Here is a 21,207-nt window from a genome sequence, read left to right as displayed (position 1 = left end):
TGCCATTCTATTTACTGATAATTTTAATCTAAATATCTGTTTTCATTTCTAATGAGTTTTACATGTTCTTCACTTTGTTTGTTGGAAGGAGTTGGACTTCGAATATTCCTCAAGTAAAACATATTTTATCTTATTAAGAAGAACTTTATCTCATAAGAGCATGCTTCAAGCTTCAAAGTATATTTACTTTGGTACTAAATAACACATACTTGGTCCCTTTAAGCAGTGAGATAAAACTTACTCCAACAGCTATTTGAAGACACCTAACATATCTTCTATGTATCACTTCTGAATGTAGTCTTCTGAGCCTTAGAAAGTCAGAGTTGGTATGTGTCAAGAAAGAGGAAAATAAGTCAAATCAATAGAAGTAAGCAGCAGAAATTGTGTTGGAATCACACTGCACAGTCCCTTGACAGACTTATGTCATGTTGTTTCTTTTGTTCTGCTATATGGGGCAATAAGTTCCTGCAAGCAGGACCAAGTCTGTGAAATTGTGATGTTATGTGTAAAGGGGATGTAGGGCACCCACTGTATGCATGGATTTGCAAATCTGAATCACTGTCAGGTGCAAATGAGGAAGTTTATTTTCAGGGAAAGTTACTTCAGTGTGCTGACTTCATTCACAGTCACACTAATGGCAAAGCCATTGGTTTTTGACTATAGCAAGGTTGCAGATCTTTTTACAGTACTATCTGAATTTAGCCTTGTGTTTGTAGGCAAGCTCTGATGCCAAGGAAGAGAGGGAAGCATACCTGTCGAACATGGCAAGTAATGTGCTCGTTTTAGAATAAGAAAACGGTACTTGAGGGAGCAGCAGCACGCAGCAGGAGCACTGCCGAGCAAGCTGTGTGCTTCCCTCTGCTCAGCAGTGAGCCCGGCCTCCGGGGGCATCCTCTGCTGACTGCCACCCGTGAGGGGGCACGACAGCCTCCATTTACCACTCAGTAGGAGTAGCTGAACTGTGCAGGCAGAACTGTTTCATTCCAAAACGTTTGTCATACTGCTTCAGTGCAAATTCAAGTTACGTTACTCACAGCAACACCCTAGCAATCATAGCTTGGTATTGCTGCAAGTGCTGCTAAAATGCTGCACATCACCTTGAAGCTGCAACAGTTTTTGAGCCTCTGAGGAGGCCAGGAGTCACTTTGGCATCATGTGGGTAGAAGCAGTATTGCAAGAGACTGTTTTCATTTCCCTGGCATTACAGCCCGAGCCCCTGCTGTAGCAGAGACCATATTTGGCTAAGGATAATGTGTGAGCTGAACTCTCTATGCAAACCTGACATGCAAGAGGCATTTTATTCAAACAGCAAGGGCCAAAGCCCCGGGCGGGGGGGGGGGGAGAGCGGGGGAGCTGTGGTCCTGTTCAGTGTCATCCACCTATAGCACCCAGGCTGTTTCCTTGGCTCCCTGTTTCTGATGTTGAGCTGTGCTCATCTACTGGGGAACTGGGCTCTGTGTTTCGAGCACACCGAGGAGGGGATCAGGGCCAGGCAGTGAGGGTGGCGTTGGGGTTTGGAGAACCCCAGTTACACCTTGCTGGTGCAGTCACTGAGCAGTAGGTCTCTACAAAAGTCATATCTGAAGTGTACAGCTGGACAGAAGCCAGAGAACTAGTGTTCCATTATGCTTTCCTATTCAGAGAGCAGTTGGGTCACTGTCCAGCTTAGGTATCTGAGCACTATGGCAGGTGGCTTGTTTGTTCTGGTGGCCCTGCTACACTTGTCCTGCACTGGAATGGGGTATGCACCTACTTAATTGCATTTCATACAACAAAGTTTTAAATTATTTGGTGCATGTATAAAACATTTTCTTCTCCACGGAAGTCATGATGCAAAAGAAAAAAGAGTAAAGGTAGTGCAGGTTATGCACAAGGAGTAAAGAGCTGTAGATCAATATGTTACAGTAACCTGGAAGAAGCAATGAAGCAGGACAAACAAAAAAACTTCATGAATAGATAGTAATTGATTTCTGTCATTTTTTCCACTCCTATTCCTTTTTAACATTACAGAGCTAAGTACAAAGACAAAAATGAGAAGAAAATTAAGGGAAAAACTTGGCTGTGTTTTTGAAAGAAGATGAGGCAATGGTGTGAATACTAGGTGACTATTTCTAGTATGGTATATGCTGTTCTGGCTTGTGCACAGGTTTGACTGTTAGCTTTAGAAAAATTTCTTAAATGCAGAATTCTCAGTTAACTGAGGGGTGGGAGAAGACTGAAGCTGGTGTCCAATTTGGGCAAGTACATTGCTGTGCCAAAGTCTTTGCATTTAAGTCATGGAATCAAATCTCTGAATAATTCTTTGAAAATAGTAACAATAAATGACTGGTGGCAGAAGATGGCACAGTACTAAACCCCGATAAGGAATGCCTTGGCTAATCTACACCGTTATGCTATGCAGCCAAACCTGTGCCCTGATGATATTCTTTTTATATGTAGGCTACTGTTCTGGCTCCAATCTAGTGCCAACCTGTCACAGAATGAGGAAAGTCGGGTATTAGCAGTAGCAAGTATTGCACTGAAGGTCAGGATAGGTCTGCACTTGAGATATGCAGCTACTGGTAGTGTGGATGTATCTGAATTTGAATATAAAAGAGCCTTTAGTTATAAAAAGGCAACCACACACTTCTCCTTGCTTTGGAGTAGTACAGAAGTAGTACAGATTTGTTCCAACAGAGATAGCTGTCATCCTTAATTTACCAAATGCTCAGTGGGTGATCTTCCTTTTAAACTCAAAAGTAAATGCTTTAATGAACAAGTTTGAGTTCTCATGTCTTGGTGCATGAGACCTCTGCCGAGGTCTCCATCCTGGTAGAAGGAGTGTGATAGCCACAACTACAGTGAGAAGATGCTTTCCAAATGTCTCTGTTCAGCTGTTCCCAAATCATGAAAATAACTTTCTGTAGGGTTTCTGTTTATTTTCAGTTAATCTATTGACTATTCTTTGCTTCTTTTGAAAAAAAAAGGATCATACCTTATGTGGTGGTGCTATAGCTCTGCAGTAAATTTGACTAGAACTCAGAACTGCATAGGAATTTGCATTTGAAGTGAGAATACTAGGTTTTGTTTTTAAAAATTAACATTCATAGATGTAATTCTTATTTACCAATATCCTGCTGTGATGAGAATAACATTATTTCTTACATAGCTTCTACCAAGTTAGATTTCCATTTTGTAATTATGTTTTTTCACCTGAATTTTTCTGTCCCTCACTGTGAAAATGCGTTGTATTATATGTGGAAGTTTAAAAAGCCCTAAACTGATCTGGATTTGTGGTGCATAATTTTTAGTCATTTTTATGTATATTAATGCTAAATCATGTTCTTGATTTCCATAAGTGACCCAAATAATATGCCGAACTTCTTCCATGTTTTAAACAGTCCTAGGTTTTGATGAACAAAATTGATAGGTATGAGATGAACAAAAGAATACAGATGACACATAATATAATGCTTGTTCAAAAGTTGTGAACTTGTCAGATGGTCTGCCAAAAAATGGATTATTTTCTGAAAGTTTGAAATATGGCTGAAATGCATGATGGCCATTATTTAAAGCCTTTAATTTTTAACATTCATGCTGTTAGGCAAATGATAATCATAGGTTTTAATTTCCTACAGAATTGGACAGAAGTGTAAATTGCTTTATATAATTTAATATGAAAAAACTCAGATCAGAATGGAATTTATATCCTTGTCAGCATACGTTGTCTAATCTGACAGACTGATATTAATACATTGAATAAAACTGGAATTTTCCTAGACATATGGTATACTGTAGAATCCTTGATGTTTGCAATTTTTGTAAAGTCTATATTAAATTCTATGACCCTTTTGTAAATATAAAAACCGAAGTGTTTTTAGTCAAAATGTTCTCCTACATTTTCTTTTGACTTCATAAATCTAGAGCAACTAAAGAATTAGAGTATTGAGATCTCTGGTTTTCAAAGTAAATAGGCTTATTATTTCTTGCCTTTTTCTGCCACTTAATATGTACTTTTTATTATTACAAATGGGAGTCATTTAATACAGATTACTGTTTAGCTATGTATATTTTAAATAGCTTTTTAGGTTCTGTGTTTTATTTCATTTTGCAAGGGATTAAAAAGTACAAGTTGGCTTAAAAACCTTTCTGGAAAAAAAAAAGTTTTCTTTCATGTTCTCTTCCCCAAAAATCTGGTTTTATCAAGAAAAATGTCTGCAGCAAACAGGCACTCTTGCAAAACCATACTGTGTTCAACAGGACTCACTGAACCACAGCGAGCATCTGATTTTCTAGCCGTCAGCTTGGTAACCTTCTCTTGGTCTGTTCTGCACGCAGCTAGCCATGAGGCAACATGGCTCTGAGGTCAGGGATCTTGCTCAGTGTTAGATTATTCTGGAGATGAAATCCCTAATGAAATCACAAAGTCAGTGGCACGGGACTGATTAGACAATGTAAAAAGCCAACTGGCAAGGGCTTAGGTCCCTGGGGCAGGACTCCACACAGCCTTTGGATGGGCTGAATGAAACTCTGGGACTTAAAGAAAATGTAAACTTTACTCAGGCTCCAAAACCACTAAGTTTTAAAAGAGATTTTGAGTTTTGTAAAAAATGCTCTCAGCAAAATATTCTAAGTGTTGGCCAACTCGACTGTCTTACCTCAGAGTAGCTTGTTCTCTCTACAGAAAACTTTCCATTTCCTTCCTGACCTTTTTTATTAACTGTTCTTTCAACAACATGGAAAATGCGTTAAGGATACTTAACAGAAAGTGTCAATCATAGGTCCATGGACTTAGTACTACTTGAGAATCTGACCCCATATTCTAGCAAGTAAAACTATTTAGTATTTTGGGGGTTGGGGTAACAACATATAAGGATCTGAGTTACATAGTGTAGAGACAGAAAAGAACAGGTTATATCTATTTGTGAGTAAAAGCTAATGTTTTGCATTTTAACAGGGAAGGAAATGAACAGTGGCAGTAAAAGCACATCTGCCACAGCAGAGCCTAGTGGCAAAAGTTACCTCTTGTTAGTGTGATGACAGGATCCAGATGTCACACAGTTAGGGGCATTTGCTAAAATCTTTTCTGAAGTAGGAACACCTGTGACCATCAAATTTGATAAATATTAGGTAATACACTATGCCTACTGCAAATGTGTTTTATAACCAACATAGTTGCTGACAGAGCAGCCCAATTCCTCATGCTTCTTGCTCTTTATTCCTGTTTATATGGTACCTCTCCCTGGGCTGAATCTTTGAGGGCATCTTGATTCACATCTCTTTGCAGCTGTTATCTGTATATAATATACACTATTGCATGATTTCCCAGTGTTTTTCTTAGTATTAAACTGAAACTATGCAGTTCTGAAGCTTAAATGTCTAGGACTTGAGGTTAACCGCTGGGAATTCAGGTTTGTCTTTCCATGAATTTGCTTGGTGGCTGCTAGGTGTTGCCTGTTGCAAATGAGTAACACATATGCTATGGACACACTGCTGCAAACTATGAACAAACGTTTTAAGTATTTGAAAACCACATTCTGTGGTCTTTGTCATCCTCAGTTTCAGTGACTTTGAAGTAGTTCTATGCTTTTGAGGAAACAGGTTCTATGGCATGCTTGAATTCTTTATTAATTTGAACTCAGAATATTGCCTCACCAAAAGCAAATAAATATTTTAAAATCACCCCAAATTCATTTGTTTTGCAATGTAGCATTAAAAGGTTGACCGCTTTTGTTATTCCCTCTTACAGTGAGTTGCTGAATGCCATTCCTAACTTCAGTATGGCTTGCTTCCTCAGCTCAGCTTTGAAGCTGCTTCAAGCTCCTTCTGTTCTCAAAAGCAACAAAGATGGGTAGCAGAATATTATCATATTGCTATGGAACAAGAATGTTGTCTTCTATAACTGCACTGCTTTCAAATACGCCTTTATGCATTTCCAATTCTGAAAGAGTATTAAGATATCCTCTGAGTATCTGTTTTTGAACAGAGATAGATGCAGTTCTGCATTTCAGGGGGAAATATGATTACACTTGGTTTCTGAATAAAAATAAGATTACATAAATTCTCGTTAGATCAAAATCCACTGTTTTTATTTGATGCATCTGTACTAACCTCTGGGGTCAATTTGTTCTACTTCTCTAGGGATTGTCTCCACTACCTTTTTTGGCTGGACTCCAGATGTGGATGACAATTTCAAGGTTAGTTTATTTTTATTTTTTTTAAGCAGAGATGGTGGAGATCAATCCTAATCTATAGCGACTGAATCACAAATGCTGTAGTGCCAAAGGCTTGACCCTCAGAAGTGCTGAGTGCTCTGTGCTTATAGCCTACCTTGTGAGGTTCCAGGATCAGACTTAATACTGTTATCCCCTGCTTTGCCCTTAGAACTGCATTAGTCTTTCTTTGCTTTCATACCAGAGAATTTTCTTCCAATTTATATTGATACAATTGAACTCTGTCCTTCTAAGTAAAGTAAGTAGTGCTTATTAATTTCTTTTCATTCTTGCAGGTAATATTTAAGTCTTAGAGGATGTTTTTCTCTTTTTCCCTCTAGTTTTCTATGTCTTTTTGGGTCTTACAACCTGCCTTTGTTTTTGACTTTTTTTCAGAAATATAAGAAATTAGGCCACCTAAGTGACCAGTTCACTCAGCAGCATGCATGTTTAGGAGCTAACCTTTGGTCTTTAATACACTTGAGACTAACCTAAGTAATAAGAGGCATGACTTTTTAGTGTTGTCAAGAACTGCAAGGAGAAACAAATATGGTTTTGTTTGTTTTTCTCTATCACATCAATTCTGAACACCTTTTTCTTGTGTTTTGAATGAAGGTATCCCCTTGCAGCCCCCCCCCAGTGCTCCATGACCTTTAGCAGTACCAAAAGGAAGCTCAGTACTAGTGACAGGGAGATGTCAGCAGACTTCATAGCCTGAGTAAAAACATCCAAGCGCTTTCCTCCTCCCTGATGACTGAAATCCTATTTTTGGAGAAGATAACATCATAACCTTTTAATTTTCCTTTCTATTTTTTCTTGGTGACAGACTGACAAGCGCAGGAATGAAGCTGTCTATTCCTAGAACTGGTTCAGTGGGCAGCAGCACTGATTGTTTCCTGTCTTGCCCTGCCAGCATTTCTCAAACCTGACTTCAGGAGGCCACTCTTGGGAGTGAAGAGTTCAACCACCAGTCCAGAGTCATCTCCTCTTTACTGAGACTGCTGAGATGGTAGGTGCTTAATGCTAGTGCAAAAGTGGCTATGCAGAGTCAAGAGCATTCTACTAGGAATTGCGCTGATCATGAAGTTGCTGAGCTTTTTGTAGCTTTGGTTTCTAACAGCTCTCTCTGTTCCTAGCCCCACATGCAGTCAAACTTCATCTCTAACTGGTTGTGCTCATGACCACTGCTCACTCTTCAGATAATGTTATTCAAATCTTGCGGCAGAACATGAGACTGTTCTTGTGCACAATTATTATAAGTGTTAGTATGGTAAAAGAAATAGACAAGGGAATGTGGAATTAGTTTGAAAGTTATCTTGTTTAAACAAACATATGGTAACCATATACAATAGACTATAATACAGATTTAAAAATGCCAAAGATTAATCTAAGTTTATCCTGTTTTCACTTCCCTATATGATTTCCCTTTCCTAAACACTTTTTTTCAGTGTTGCTGTTACTATCATCTCCATTTATTGTATGTGGAGGATACCACTTTCTGACAGTGGAGGTTTAAGTCATACAATTATCAGAATTGCTGCTTTTGAGGGTTTATAAAAATTGGGGCCCTTGCAGCAAGTACATGAGAGACTGTACATAAGGTGGATGATTCTGCTGTCTTGGCTCTTGCTTGTGTGGATTCTCATCCATCGACTCTGAGAATGAATAGCAATAAAGAATGTCCAGAACTATGCTAGGATAGTATCTAATAATTTCCTGCATGGGCAAAGAATGTTTAGAGTGACTTTAGATGGTATTACTATCAACTTTAATGATACAATATTTGATATTAATTTAGAATCCTCAGCTTCTAAATATTCTCAGGACCTCCACTCTAAGCCCACATAAACCTACTAAATCCAAGTACCTTTCGAGGCTAGAAAGAGCCATCAGTCAGCAGCACACAATGGTTATCAAAGACATCACAGTTCCAAAGGTATCATTAATACTAATACAGAATAGAGTGCACTGCAGCTTTTAATACCTCATCTGAAAGAAAACCACACAGTAAATCGCACTTTGCCTAGTTGAGAAGGAGGAAGAGAAGCATGCACTCTAAGATTTCTCAAGGATGAGCGCAATTTATCTCTTCAGACAGTGTTACTTGAGTTTATATATGCTTATGGATCACTCCCGTTATTCCTGGAGGAAATAAAGCATTACACTGTCTGTCTTCAGAAATATGTATTGTTAACATTAGCTGTACTTTGCATTAAACATTTAAATTATATATGAGACAACTTGGGGTAAGGGTGTGCATGAACTGTGGTGTGGAGACTAAAAGTCTGTCTGAAGGCACTTTAATAGAAAGCTTTGTGTGAAATACATACACCCCTCCAAACATGTCTGGGATGAACTACAAAGCAAATGGTGAATCCTATCTTACTCTCAATGATAGCAGTCGCTGACTTTTTAGAAGTGTTCTTACAATGTACTGAGCATTTGTAATCCTCTACGGTATAAGCAGTCTATATATGTACTTGTGCACACTTACCCCTATATGTCCAGTCCTGGATATCAGTTATGAGGTTAGTGTTTGGCAGGAAAAATCACTTGGGGCATGCTGCTGGGAATCTTCCACTTATGCTGAAGTCAAAGGAAAAAGCAAAATTACCACAGGAAAGTATGTTCAACTCGATGGTTCCAGCATTCCTGTCCATACTGGCAGCATCATCACATTTTCTTTGTCATCTTTGCCAATGTAGAAGCAGTGGACCCCTTTACATGCCTCCATGAATTGCTGCAACACACTCCTAGGTGAAATTTAGTAGTCATGTGGTAAACAGGGTAAACAGTTGTCAGGGGACTTTCAGTATTCACTTAACTGTGCTGTTTTGTGCATGTTTATGAAGACTTCTGTATCTTGTATTTCAGTGATGATCTGTTTGATCCGTAGATGTTGTATCCCTTATTTGTTCTACAGATCAGTCTTTTTAATTGTAAGCACAGTGTCACTTCAGATTCTTAACCTTGTCAGTTGGAAACAGATGCCTCATTTGTGAAAACTTTAAAGCAAAGCTCAAAAATGTTAGTGGAAGACCATTTATTTCTGCTGGCTCTTGAGCCTTAGTTAAACAGTAGAATATGATAGAAGTAGTAGAATATGATACTGCTGGAAAACTACTCATTTTGGTAAATATTCCAAATACCTTATTTTCAGGAGATAGTTTATTAGGAAGATGTTGAAGTGAAAGTACTTGTTCGCTTTTTAAACTTTTTTTTTTTTAACTTCTGTACTGAAAGGAAAAATATACAGTAACAACCTGACTGGCAGCTATACATACTGGAGGATATGTTTATACCTGTTTATATTTGCAACATCATGAATGTTAATTAAAAGACTTTCTATCCCAGTGCACTTTTAGCTGCCAAATGGAAATAAATGTTACCTGCTTTTAGATGACATTTGTCCAATGTGTAAACAAAAGAAAACAGATTCAGTTCAATCTTGGTTTTGATAACTCTCAGAATACTCTTTCACTAAGATTTGATTCATATGATTCCTTAATATTCTGCACAGTATTTGCACTGCATAATGGCAGTACTCCTGCCAGCAACCCTATGCATCTGTCTACCAGCAAATAACATTTCTGTAATTACAGTATGGGTGATGACGGATAGATGAGTGGGAAATGGTGAGGGATAGTGGGAAGACAATTGTAGCAACAAAACACAATGTACAGAAGACAAGTCAAAAGAATATTACAAAAATAAACAGGGTTTGTAGGGATGAAATCAGAAACAATATTACTGTGGTAAATAGAAAATGGCTTAACCGAAAAAAAAAAAAAAAATGAAAAAAGCACAATGGCCGAGCAGATAGAGCCTTATGTTTGTGTGATTGTAAACAAAGAATTTCTACTAAAGAACCATTAAGTTGTAGCCTTTCTGATAAATCTGGAATGCTGATGAGGTAGATTTGATTTTTTCAGTGTTTGCAGTTGATTTTAATCAGTGTTTCTGCAAGTACATGTAGTGCATAGACTTTCAGTTGAAAGCTGAGACATGCAGGCTACTGTGTGTGGAACAGCCAAGGCAAGTAGAACAATTGGAGTATACTGGAGAGACCAATGGCACATGAAGTGCTATAGCTATAGGAAGACATCAAAAGCTCTGAAAGATGTGCTGGAGAAATTTCTTCCTGGTGGAACTGTGGCCTGGCTGGTGTGAGTTGTATTGTTGCCTGATATTTGAATTGAGTCAGAAGACTTCATTGTAACTTTTTTCGCTTTCTCTTTGAAGAACAATAGTAAAGTCTAAAAAAATAAGCTGATATATATATAATAATATATATTATCATAATAATATATAATAATAATAATATTATATATATATATATATATATATATATATATATATTCATATATATATATATTCCTATAAGGAGAGGAACTTGTGGCATGTGCACGAGGATGGGGTGGGCTGTATTCCTTGCAAAGCTTGTACCTTACAGTCTTTGGAAGCAAACTGACCCTTCCTCTTGTTTGCAAGATGCTAACTTCCCTGATGATTTCATTAGTTACCACTTGTTGCTCTTACACCTGTTTTCTGTCAGCAATGGCAAGGGAGGACTCATCAGTGCAAGCTAAAAGTTGATGTTTGAGTGCTTTCTGTAGAGTTAGATGTTAAATGGAATGCTAGGAGCATGGATAGTGGTGAGCTTTGTGTGCTAGTTTAACTTAATTCATTACTGTGGATACAGCCAAGTTAGTCTTAGAAAAATAAAAGAATTAAGGGTAGGTGGGGAGGAGGGATGGGGGAGAGCTTAGTAAAGCTGCAGCCCCCCACCAGCCTGTCCAGGCAAGGAGTTGAGGTTGGTGTAAGTATAAAATTGCTCTGTCCTGAAAACTGACTTTGACTTGAAGAGGTAATGTGGCTCCCTTCTTCTGTAACTGTATGGCCATCAAAAATGAAACAGTTCTGCTGGCTTTGTTCCTCTCTTAAAGGCATTTTACTCAAGTAATAGATAAAAAAGAAATATGTTAAATAAAAACATTTATTAGAGGACATAACTTTAAATATTTAATGATATAATTAAGTCTTATTAATGTAACAGTTTTTATTCTTCAGCTTAAAAATTCACAAGGTTAATTTCCCTTTCATCTTTATTATGCAATGTTTGCCACAATTATTTGTTATATACTCTTATAAATATTAGATGAATATTAGAGGTTTTAATTTAAACAAAAATATGGGTTGTCTTTACTTCAGTGTTAGGCTGTACCTCCAGTATTAAGCTGAAACTGATGAAATTAGCACAATAGTGATTCAGGCTCTACTGTTTCTTCAGTTATGCCACAATTGGCTTATTTGGCTTGAGTAATTCATGGAGAACACTACCTTTTACAATCACCTCTTTTCTTCAAAAGGTTTGCAAAGAAGCTGAGGATCAACAAATAACAGACTCATTAGACAAATTATTTTCATGTTGCTTCCTGTGGGGTACATCCTGGGCTGAGGTGCTAGAAATGTACTTACTTGCTTGATTTTAATACAATTTAATATTAAATACCACCTACAAAAGTTCTAAAATGATTGTAGAATACTTATTTTGGGAGGTATTTACTACTTGATTCCCTAAATTACTGGCATTAAGACAAGTTCTTTCAGTAAAATGATTCTTCCTCTGTGTGCTCTGCTTCTTTAGCTACTTACAGAAAAAGAAGCGTACTCCAACATTAAGTCCTGGGGATTTAAATGATTTATTTTCTTCTTCATTAGTGATATTTGTTGCATATGCATCAGAGAATATTTTTAGGGGAAATAGATGTTTTATTTTAACACAGCATTGCCTTTTAAGCTTTTTAAGATCAGTCTGCCAAACTACTATGTCAGCAGTCACTGAACAAAAAAAAAAAAAAATAATTTTATGGGCAATATGTTTACGTATTTTTTCAGAAATCTTTGAAGAAGTCATCTTAAACAAACAAACAAAACATAGTCCTAATCTATCACTGCATTCAGAATGGGAAAAAAAAAAAAAAGGACTGGCAGTCAAATTTCAGCTTGTCATTAGATTTGGTTCGTGGTGTATGCAAAGCTACCTTTCTGGGAGTTTCTTCAGGCAGTACATGTTGAAACCTGACTTGTGCTACTCATTCTGCTTCTGTTAGTAAACACAGCCACTCCTTATTCTGTGTACCGGCTACCATTTGTTACCTTCATATGGCCCCCAGATAGGCCATTTCTACTCCAGTCAAAGAAGGTAACTTCATGACTAATTGGTCTAAACCTGAAGATTTCCTGTTTAGAACAGGGGTAACTGTGTTGTCAAATTTCAAAACTTACTCAATTTATGGCAAGGAGATACACTTGCCATTGAAAGTTTTTTTTTTTTTTTTTTTTTTTTTTTTGCCTTTTCCTCCTGTTATGTTATAGAAATAGTGTCAATAGCAGGTACATTCCGTTTCTGCTGTAGCAGTTCCTCAAATCTTCAGGTCATCCATATATTTCATATGTCATATAATGACAAGGGTTCAACTCTGTCTGGATTAAGTTTACTTAAAATTGATTGAAATGAATGGAATTCATTTTCCTAAACCACCCTCGAGACCCAATTAGTCCTTGCTAACAAATGAATTATGTCTACACTTGCTCTGGAGTCTGAAGGTGTCTTTCCTGCTTTTGTTGCCAGAGTAAGTGTAGCTGTTTGCATTACCACTATCACATTGCCTGGGTGTGGTGTGGCTGACTATAAGGTAAATTAAAACAGGCCATTATGTGTTTAAAAACTGCATGTTGACATTCTGTGTTTCTTAGCTTTCTATTAGTCTCATAGGTATGCCAGCGATGTTAGAAAATCGTTCTTTGGAATGCATAAGGAACGGTTAATTGACAAAGACAACATTCAAAAGAGACAATGCCCTAAATAGGGAACAATCTGAGTTTGCAAACTGGAAACAATCCTGTTTTCAGGTGCTTTTCTCAGCACGTCACTTGGAAAATAAAGCCATAGCTCTGATACAAGCTCTTTCCATTTACAGTAAGTCCTACTGATTTTACAGCTTCTAAAAGATTAATTTCCCTCACCTGATAGCATATCCCCAGTATATGCAAGCACCTCGTCTCCCCTGGGATCCACCCATTCCTTTTACATCAGCTCTCAAAAGTCCATTCAAAATCTGTGTTACTTAGAGTATGTTCAAGGTTGCTAATATCACAGAATTTTATGGTAAATCCTACTTGAAAGTGAATACTTGGCACTGTAGTCAGATCACAGTGAAATGAGAAAAGAAAATAGTCTTTCCTCAATGTTTTCCCCAAAATTAACATGTGCAGTGGAGAAAGTCTGGTGGGTACATGAAGTGTGAAGTCTGTTTTTTTTGTTTTGTTTTGTTTTGTTTTTTAATACAGTGGAGCTATTTAAAAGTATAAAATCAGTGAAACTACCTTATGCAGGTACATTAAATGTTTATTTTTCTTTTGTTCTTGGAGCTGCATGTGGTAACTTTTCCTCTCCAGACTGTTATCTCCCAACATCTTTTCTCTTTCTGTCCTTTTTGTGTCCTCTTCTTTCTGTTGTCAGGTATCCTTCTTCTGTCCTGCTGATGTGGCAGTAAAACAGCTAAACTTGCTTGGCTGCGTGCATTGCCTCCTGCAGCAGGAAAGCAACGTTGTACAGAACTCCTGCCACTGACAGGCATGCCGAAGCCTGTCCAGCCAGTTAACATCGATGTTTTCACCAAGCACATCAGCATAACAGAAGGTCTGAGCAAAGATACTGTTAAGGAGAGATAAGAATGCACAGAACTCATTACATATCTCAGTAATTTTGTTTGGATTCATGTAGAGTCACTTATGTTCTGAGCTGGTGACCCAAAGCTGTTTCATTATGGCCTTATTCAGCTACTTGCTAATGAAGAAATGAGATATAAAAGTACTTTCATTGCTCACAAATCACTGTATATTTTTAATGGGGAATTTATGTTTGTCTAGAGTAGCTAAAAATAACTCAAAATTAGATTATCAGTAGTGTCCAAATTTTTTTTTTTTTTTTTTGGGGGGGGGAGGGGGGAGGCATAGAAGTATAATCTGGGGGGCTTGATATTAAATCTTGTTCTAGGGTCATATTTTGTTGATGAACATGTTAATCTCCTTTTTCAGACAGACAGGACTATTTCAATTCCAATAACACTGAAAACTGTTTGTATATCAACATTTGTGCAATGGCCAGAAGAATTATTGGGCTATATTTAAATAACACCTATGAGAAAAAAAATTGACAGCAAAGGGAGTGATTTGATTTTACATAGAGGAGAGATGATTCATTTATATATACACAATTAATGCAGTGAACATTGAATTTCTTTCCTCTGAGAAGAAAACAGTGTTACACTTTACTTTGGGATTTAGAAGAGTGGCTGTTAGCAAAAACAAAAAAAAAGGGGGGAGGGGGAGAGTAGATTTTAACCTTAGTTATTGCACACTAGAGGGCACTTGAGGTAGAGCAAAAAATATTTCCAGAGCTACTGAAACTGATCCAGGTACCTGTATTGGCAAAGCATATTGGAAACTACAAGCAAAACTAGCTTTTCAAATTGTATCCAGAATATTAGTATAAAAAAAAAAAAAAAAAAGAAAAAGAAAAGGCTTGATTGCCTTGCTTGATATAATTTTTGTCTGTATCTTAGTGTTTGATTATATGAAACAAATATCTGTTTTTCTAATAGTCAACCTGATGACAACTAATCAAAATTGCAAACAGGTATCCAAGGAGTAATACAGCTTGATAATGTGTTACTTTTGTGCACTCCATAATATCATTGGTGTGTACGGTACACAAATTAGTAGTTGGGGGGTTTATATGTTAAAGTCTCTAGACAGTGAAAGGGTCTCAGAACTAGTTAGATTTTATTTTACTAAATGGAGTAATTCTGGGATAGGAAAAGTATCGCAGCCTTTGTGCTAATGGCACACAGGCCCCAGTGCTGCTGCTCGGTTAAACCTTTGTTTTTGTTCTCCAGTCCAAGGGCTGGAAATACAATTTACATGGGTATAAGAATGCATTTGACTAATCAAGGCAAAAGTAACTTGGTCAAAATCAATACATTTATTTCTTCTCATGTATTGAGTAACAAGGGAATGGACTTTAATTAGGTATCTTTGACAAATCGCCAGACTGGTAAAGAAAATATTTTTAAGTGATTAAGAATCACTTTTGCTACTTACAGTTGATGCTGCTTTATTATCTGTTTGTTCTTCTGTGGTTTTTTTCAAGTTTTCCTATTCTGGTACTAGATGTTAAATTTTAAGTTTTTGAGGTCTGTGAAGACATACCTGTAACTTCTTTGCAAATTCCTCCTTTAACTTTCTGCTTCTATCTGTTTCAATTAAATGAAACATTAATTTCTTTCAGTTTAAAAAACAAAACAAAACAACAAAAAAACCCCTCCAAACAATATATTTTATCTCCTGAGCCATTTATATTTTTTTTTTCCTCTGCTTTAATCTATAGTATCAGTAGTAAGCATTATATAGTGGAGCTTCTTGGAGTTACAGATGTCTTCAATGACTTTGGAAACACAAGGGATCGCTATTTTTTACGGTAACCAACTTGCGATAATTGTATACATGCAGTTTTTACAGGTTGCAAGAGGGTGATAAGAGCCAATGTTCTAAAGGTAATTATGTATCTGTACTGACATAGTGAATTGTTAAGTGTATTTTATTCAGAAATACTTTGGACATTTTTTCTTAGTTTTTCTTAGTTATGGAATAGGGAGTCTAACTTTCTGAAGCATATCAAATTTAGGAATAATCTTATAGTGTAAGCAAAAATTACAAAGCAGAGCATGTAGATATTGTCTGCATCAAACTGATCTAAAGCTTTAATAAAATAATTGTAGGATGCCTATTATGTAAACCTGCTTTGGAAGGTTCAAATTAGTTATTAATTTTATACTATTAATATTACTTTGAAGTGGCGTGCTGGTAAAGTCCCTGTAAGCAAAAGTTGCAGGCAGTAAACTCATAATTTATCTTAATCAAGTAATTCTCACTAGACTGATTAACTTCAGATAATTTTGGATCAGGCCCTATAGAATGTATTAAACTGACATCAGCTACTTTCCTCAAAGTATCAGAAGCTGATTATTAGGTGATCTAATGGAATAAAACCTGAATATGAGGAATTACCACGGTGATTTCTCTTCCAGGCATGCTTTCTTTCACCTTCCTCCCCACCCCCTTCAAGTTCCTGACTTTCTCATTGTTATTTAAATGAGATGACGCTAAGCATTTACATCAGCAGCAGCCCTTGTAAGGCTCTGTTGTGATTGAGTTGCCCCTTAAAAGCTCATTTCAAGTCATTTCTATTGAATATTTTTAAGCAGTAAGGTCTTGGCTCTCTGTCTTCAGAAAGCAGTTGATTATGCTGCTTTGCAATGCTGAAGAACAAAGACTTACAGATAATCGCAAACGTTTTTGCAAAAAAAAATAAAAGGATGGAAAGATGCTTGCCATTCCATTATATTACAAACGTTTTTAGAATGTAAACAGATATTTCCTGCATGTGACTGAGAAGTCATGTTAGGCTTGTAATCCTTCTTACTCATAAGAGCAAAATAATATGGAGAGAACTCCAGGTTCTCTTTAAAGCAGAGATTAATTTTTATGCCCTCATCAATCACAATTAGTCCAAAAAAAATGTTAAGTTTGTGAATTTTCTGTACAAATATTAAATGTTAAAAACTGATTTCCAGTTTGAACCAGGACTCTCTGTCGCATACATTTTGCAGCTGATTTTTTTTTTATTCACTACAGTGAAATGGGATCAAGATTTTTAGTTTAAATTGAAGTCAGAGCTGCTTTTTGCTTGCAGAATGAAATAACCATTTAGGAGATAAATACATTATGAGGAAAATTTCTTTAAGATATTTGAGGAAACATTTTTTCACTAGTATATTCAGTATTATGTGACACTCTGTGTGTGTTAATATATCACTAAATCAAGTTTGGGTAGGATGCAGAAAGCTGTAAATACTTTGCTATTCCAATATTATTTCTTTAATTAAAGATGATTTCGCACTTTTTCCTGTCAGGACTTACCACTTCATCTTAAAGGCTCTCCAACAGGGGAATCCATGGGTGATATAATCCATTTTAACAAGACACGTACCATTTTCTTGTACAACTGAGGATGAAAGCACATAGCATTTGCCCCAGTCATTCCCAGGTGCAAGAAAAGCTGAACAGAACAATTGATAGAAATCAGAAACTGAAATAAAAACAAAGCCTAAAATTTTAGGTTGCACGTGGAGGCACAACCTCTTCCATTTAGCTTTTATCCTCTAGACAAAAAGAAAGGAGTATAACTTATTCTCATTAGTAAGAATTATTATTGGTTGCTTTCATCAGAAATTTTTCAATGGGAATGAAAACATGGTATACGATTACATTTACTGAAACTTAAAGTTTGCAAACACATTGATTCACAGGGTAAAACTGTAGACTTAAAACATGATCTTTTTTTGTGATACTATCTATATTCTCATTGTGCTGTTCCATGGTGAAAGGATGGAAGAGGAAAAAATACCCTTTGCCTCAGTGGAACCCCTAGTAAAGGGAAGCAACACTATTGATGTCATCTTTTTCCCTGCAAAATGTTCTGTATTTCCCTCAAAGCTCTGTCTGCCTTGTCAAGTGTTATGTATTTTATCTATACTCCAAGTAATCATCCCAGACTCACAGCTTCGTAAGTAAATTTTTGGGCAGAGAGGAGCAAAGAAATACTTAGGTGTCTCCATTGCCCTTGAAAATCATGTCAAATTCCAGCTATATTTTCCCATATTCTGAGTTTGGGGCTTTGCAGAATGAACATTCTGCAAGAGGTGCACCTGTTACCTGAAATAACAGTTTTTATATTCCCTAGGAAGTTAAAGTGAAGCACATAAGAGCTCCACATGCAGGTGTTTCTGCTGTTCACTCACATACATACATGTATAGCATCAGCATGAAAAATAAGACTAACAATCACGAAACTAAATTATATTGTATTACTACATAGGAAAATATTAGGGTCCACTTTCTTTCTGTAGCTGTAGATGGATCTTCAAGGGAAGTCATCTTATTTCTTTGCTTAAGATTACAAGACTTTCAGGTAACATAGATGAGTTGAAAATGACCACCCTTCAAATAAAGTTGAACAAACTCTATTCACTGCTTGTCTACAGCTGTAGAATGATGAGGAAAGTGAGTGTACTTAAAGCTCCAGCAACACTCTTAGAGAATTGTTGGACCAGCTTATGAGCCAGTCTGTACCTTTGTCTGTACCTGCTGCTTCTAACACTACTGATCCTTTATCCGTTGGCAAACGGTAAATGTGTGGAAGGTGGGAAGGCTATGTTAACTATGTAGATCAGCTTTCTAACATTTAAATATAAGCATTTCATCTGCTAATAGATAAGATGTGTAACATAAAACAGAAGAGAAGTGAGTGGCTGAAGAAGGTGGGCAAAGGGCTCCCTGCTCTGTTGCCTCCTGTGCTTCCCTCCCCTGGCGCACTTGGCTCCCAGCCCTGCCTGAAGCCCTGCTGAGTCTCAGACGGCTGAGCAACCTTCAGCCCTTGGAAGCCACCAGGCACTAGGGCTACTTGGGGCACTGTGTCTCTTAGACCCCTTCCAGTACTTGCCAGGATGGGACTGCACACGGTCCCAGCGCTGTCCTTCTCAGAGGGTTTGGAAAGGGGGTCATGGTGAACAACTTACTGTACCACGGTTGCCCTTCAGCCATCTCTTGCCGGGGGGAAGAGGTCTTGGCTCTGTTCCGCTTTTATGCTGCTTCAGCCTCCTCCTCTGAAATTTGATTGTCACCCTTGGCTTTAAGACAGTACGGGAGAAAATTTAAATGCCTGCGATTCTCTGGGCTTTGTTTGTGAGAGGTGCTTAAATAACGCCTTCCCCAGCCCCAGAGTGCTTGCCTGTGTCTCCCGCAGGCTCTGTCACAGACGAACAGCTGCCTCCCGTCCCACCCCGCCGCTTCGTGCCCTTCCCTGTCCCTCTCCGGGCTCCTTTCTCCTCGCCGTCCCCTCCGGCCTCCCGCCTCCCTCCCCGTGCCGCAGCCCCGGCCTCCCCTTGGCGGCGGGAATCACCTCAGAGGTCGGGGGCTCCTTCCCTCGCCTCCTCCTTCCCTCCCGCCGCTCCGGGCGCATCCCAGCCCCGGTGGGCTGCTCCCTAGGGACCCTGCTTTTCCGAGAGCATCCCCCCCCATCACCACCACCGCCCCCTGGCGCCCTCCTGCCCGGCCTGAGGGAAATGCCCCGGCTCGGAGTTAGCGCCTGCCGCCGCTCCCCGGGAACGAGTGGCTCCGCGGTGTGTGGAAAAGTTGTGTGCTTACCGGGTTAAAGGCTGGCTGGGGGGGTGCGAAGGAGAGGGGCGAAAAAAAAAAGCCGCCCAAAACTGCTTACATGAATTTCTAAGCGCTAGACCTGCCTCCGAGATCAGCCCAATAAGAGCTGTCAGGGGAGGCTCCCAGCTCACTTTTCCACATCACTTCACAGTTACATTTGGCAGGCAGGCACGTTGGAGCGCTCAGAGCCGGAATTAGTGGATTTATTTGGAATATCCCTGCTTTGCTGGAGACGTGCTGCTGCCGGTGGCTTGTGCAAAGGGAGAAATTAATAACTGCACTTTAGCATGCAGACACAGAAACCCGAGAAGCTAAGTAACCAGCATCTCCTCCAGCATCAGCAGCCTCAAAAAGCATGAAAAGAAGATCTGGAGAATCCTGCCTATTCACAGGGACTGCCTAATGTTTTTTTACCTCACACTTTCAATCCGTGTGTGAAGGGGCTGTCAGCGAGCTGCTTCCTTGGTCCTTGAAAGAGTGAGTATTCATTTTATTAGTATTATTTATGTCTCGCTGGCGGAGGGCTGTCTCTCTGTAGATTTCTTTTTGACTTAGTGCCTGTCTGCGTTCTCGCAAGGTGCACTGTGCGAGTGCCTTCCTCCTTAATAGGTACGGTATTAGGCTGAACTATAGTGGCTCATTAAGTCAGATCTTTGAAAATTCCTGATAATGAAAATGTCATGAGATGGTAGTTAGCATTTATTTTTTCCCCTTGGGAGGAGGAGTGGTGGTGATGGTGCTGTGGCTATTTCTTTTTTTTTTTTTTTTTCTTCCCTCCTCTAAAGGATCAGGAGGACTTTGGATCAAAGAGGGTTGTTTCCAACACTAGACAACCCGTTTCTTCTCCTTGGTTTCTTATTTGGTACAATAAATCTTTGGGCTATTTCACTGTGTTGAATAGATGCAGGGCTGCATTCATGCATTGAAATAGATTGCAGTTTTCGTGCTGAGAATAAAAATCACCCACTAGCCAGATATGTAAATGAGGGAGGAGGAGGCTGGAAGAACCATAAGGGGGGGGGAAATCCCCCTGATTTATTACCACCTTCCTCCCCCCCAAGCTTTGCACCCTTCAAATAAATAAATAAATAAGTAAAAACGGTATTATAGCTTCCTACTCTCAGAAAGGAAAGTATCTCAGAAATGCTCTTCCCCTTAGAAGCTGAGAGCAGAATGAATATTTAGCTGTAACTAGCCAAGAGTCATCTCTGTCCCACAAGTTGTTTTGCTTCCCTGTCTGGTTGACTAAACAGATAATGCAGCCAGCTGAAACTTCGGAGAGGGAGAAAGCCCCTTAGCTCCAGTCACTCGTTAGCTGCATCACTGCTAAAGCTCCCAGAGAAGAAATGCAGGAGTCTGTCGACCCCTGAAGCCAGCTCTTCCACTGAACACTTCCTCTCCTCTTTGAGGAAGGCATAGGGGTAACACATCCCTAGATTCTGCTTGGCTACAGTATCTGCTGGGTAGCAGCATCCCAGTCAGGAGACTGGAGCTGTCAGACAGCATCCCTGCTAGACAGCATCAGACCTGTACACAGTGCTTGGCTGGGGAGCCTGGCAGGCACTGGATCAAGGTATAGAACTGCAAAGCTTCAGCACAGAAAACTGATGGCAGTTTCTCTGTGGATATTATAGAAGAGATTAACTCAAATCCTTATTCAGACAGTGCCTAC

At 38.6% G+C, this 21,207-nt stretch overlaps 1 protein-coding gene and 1 long non-coding RNA gene across 9 annotated transcripts in view; one reads left to right on the top strand and one right to left on the bottom strand.

Moving 5' to 3' along the window:
* LOC140003477 (uncharacterized) overlaps window positions 1–19,660 on the bottom strand; it is a 59,268-nt gene extending 39,608 nt beyond the window's left edge. For 4 of the 6 annotated variants that reach the window (XR_011812234.1, XR_011812237.1, XR_011812232.1 and 1 more), the window contains exons 1-4: window positions 19,524–19,660; window positions 18,896–19,006; window positions 17,238–17,322; window positions 8,686–8,777 (exon numbers count right to left, since the gene is read on the bottom strand). This is a non-coding gene — a long non-coding RNA (uncharacterized lncRNA). The other 2 variants (XR_011812235.1, XR_011812233.1) reach the window with 2 other exon arrangements.
* CDH8 (cadherin 8) overlaps window positions 1–21,207 on the top strand; it is a 204,712-nt gene that overhangs the window by 35,409 nt on the left and 148,096 nt on the right. For 2 of the 3 annotated variants that reach the window (XM_005018256.6, XM_038185527.2), the window contains exon 1: window positions 19,519–20,012. Coding sequence is in view for 1 of the 3 variants with exons in the window: in XM_013098274.5 (XP_012953728.1) it covers window positions 7,198–7,200 (3 nt within the window). In the remaining 2 variants the exon portion in view is untranslated. Of the gene's footprint in view, window positions 1–6,120; window positions 6,177–7,017; window positions 7,201–19,518; window positions 20,013–21,207 lie in introns of those variants that run through there. The other variant, XM_013098274.5, reaches the window with a different exon arrangement.

This window comes from Anas platyrhynchos, chromosome 12 (assembly GCF_047663525.1).
Source record: "Anas platyrhynchos isolate ZD024472 breed Pekin duck chromosome 12, IASCAAS_PekinDuck_T2T, whole genome shotgun sequence".
NCBI classification, from domain to species: domain Eukaryota; kingdom Metazoa; phylum Chordata; class Aves; order Anseriformes; family Anatidae; genus Anas; species Anas platyrhynchos.
Note: the sequence above shows the minus strand (reverse complement) of the source record. Positions and strands in the feature narration are given on the sequence as shown.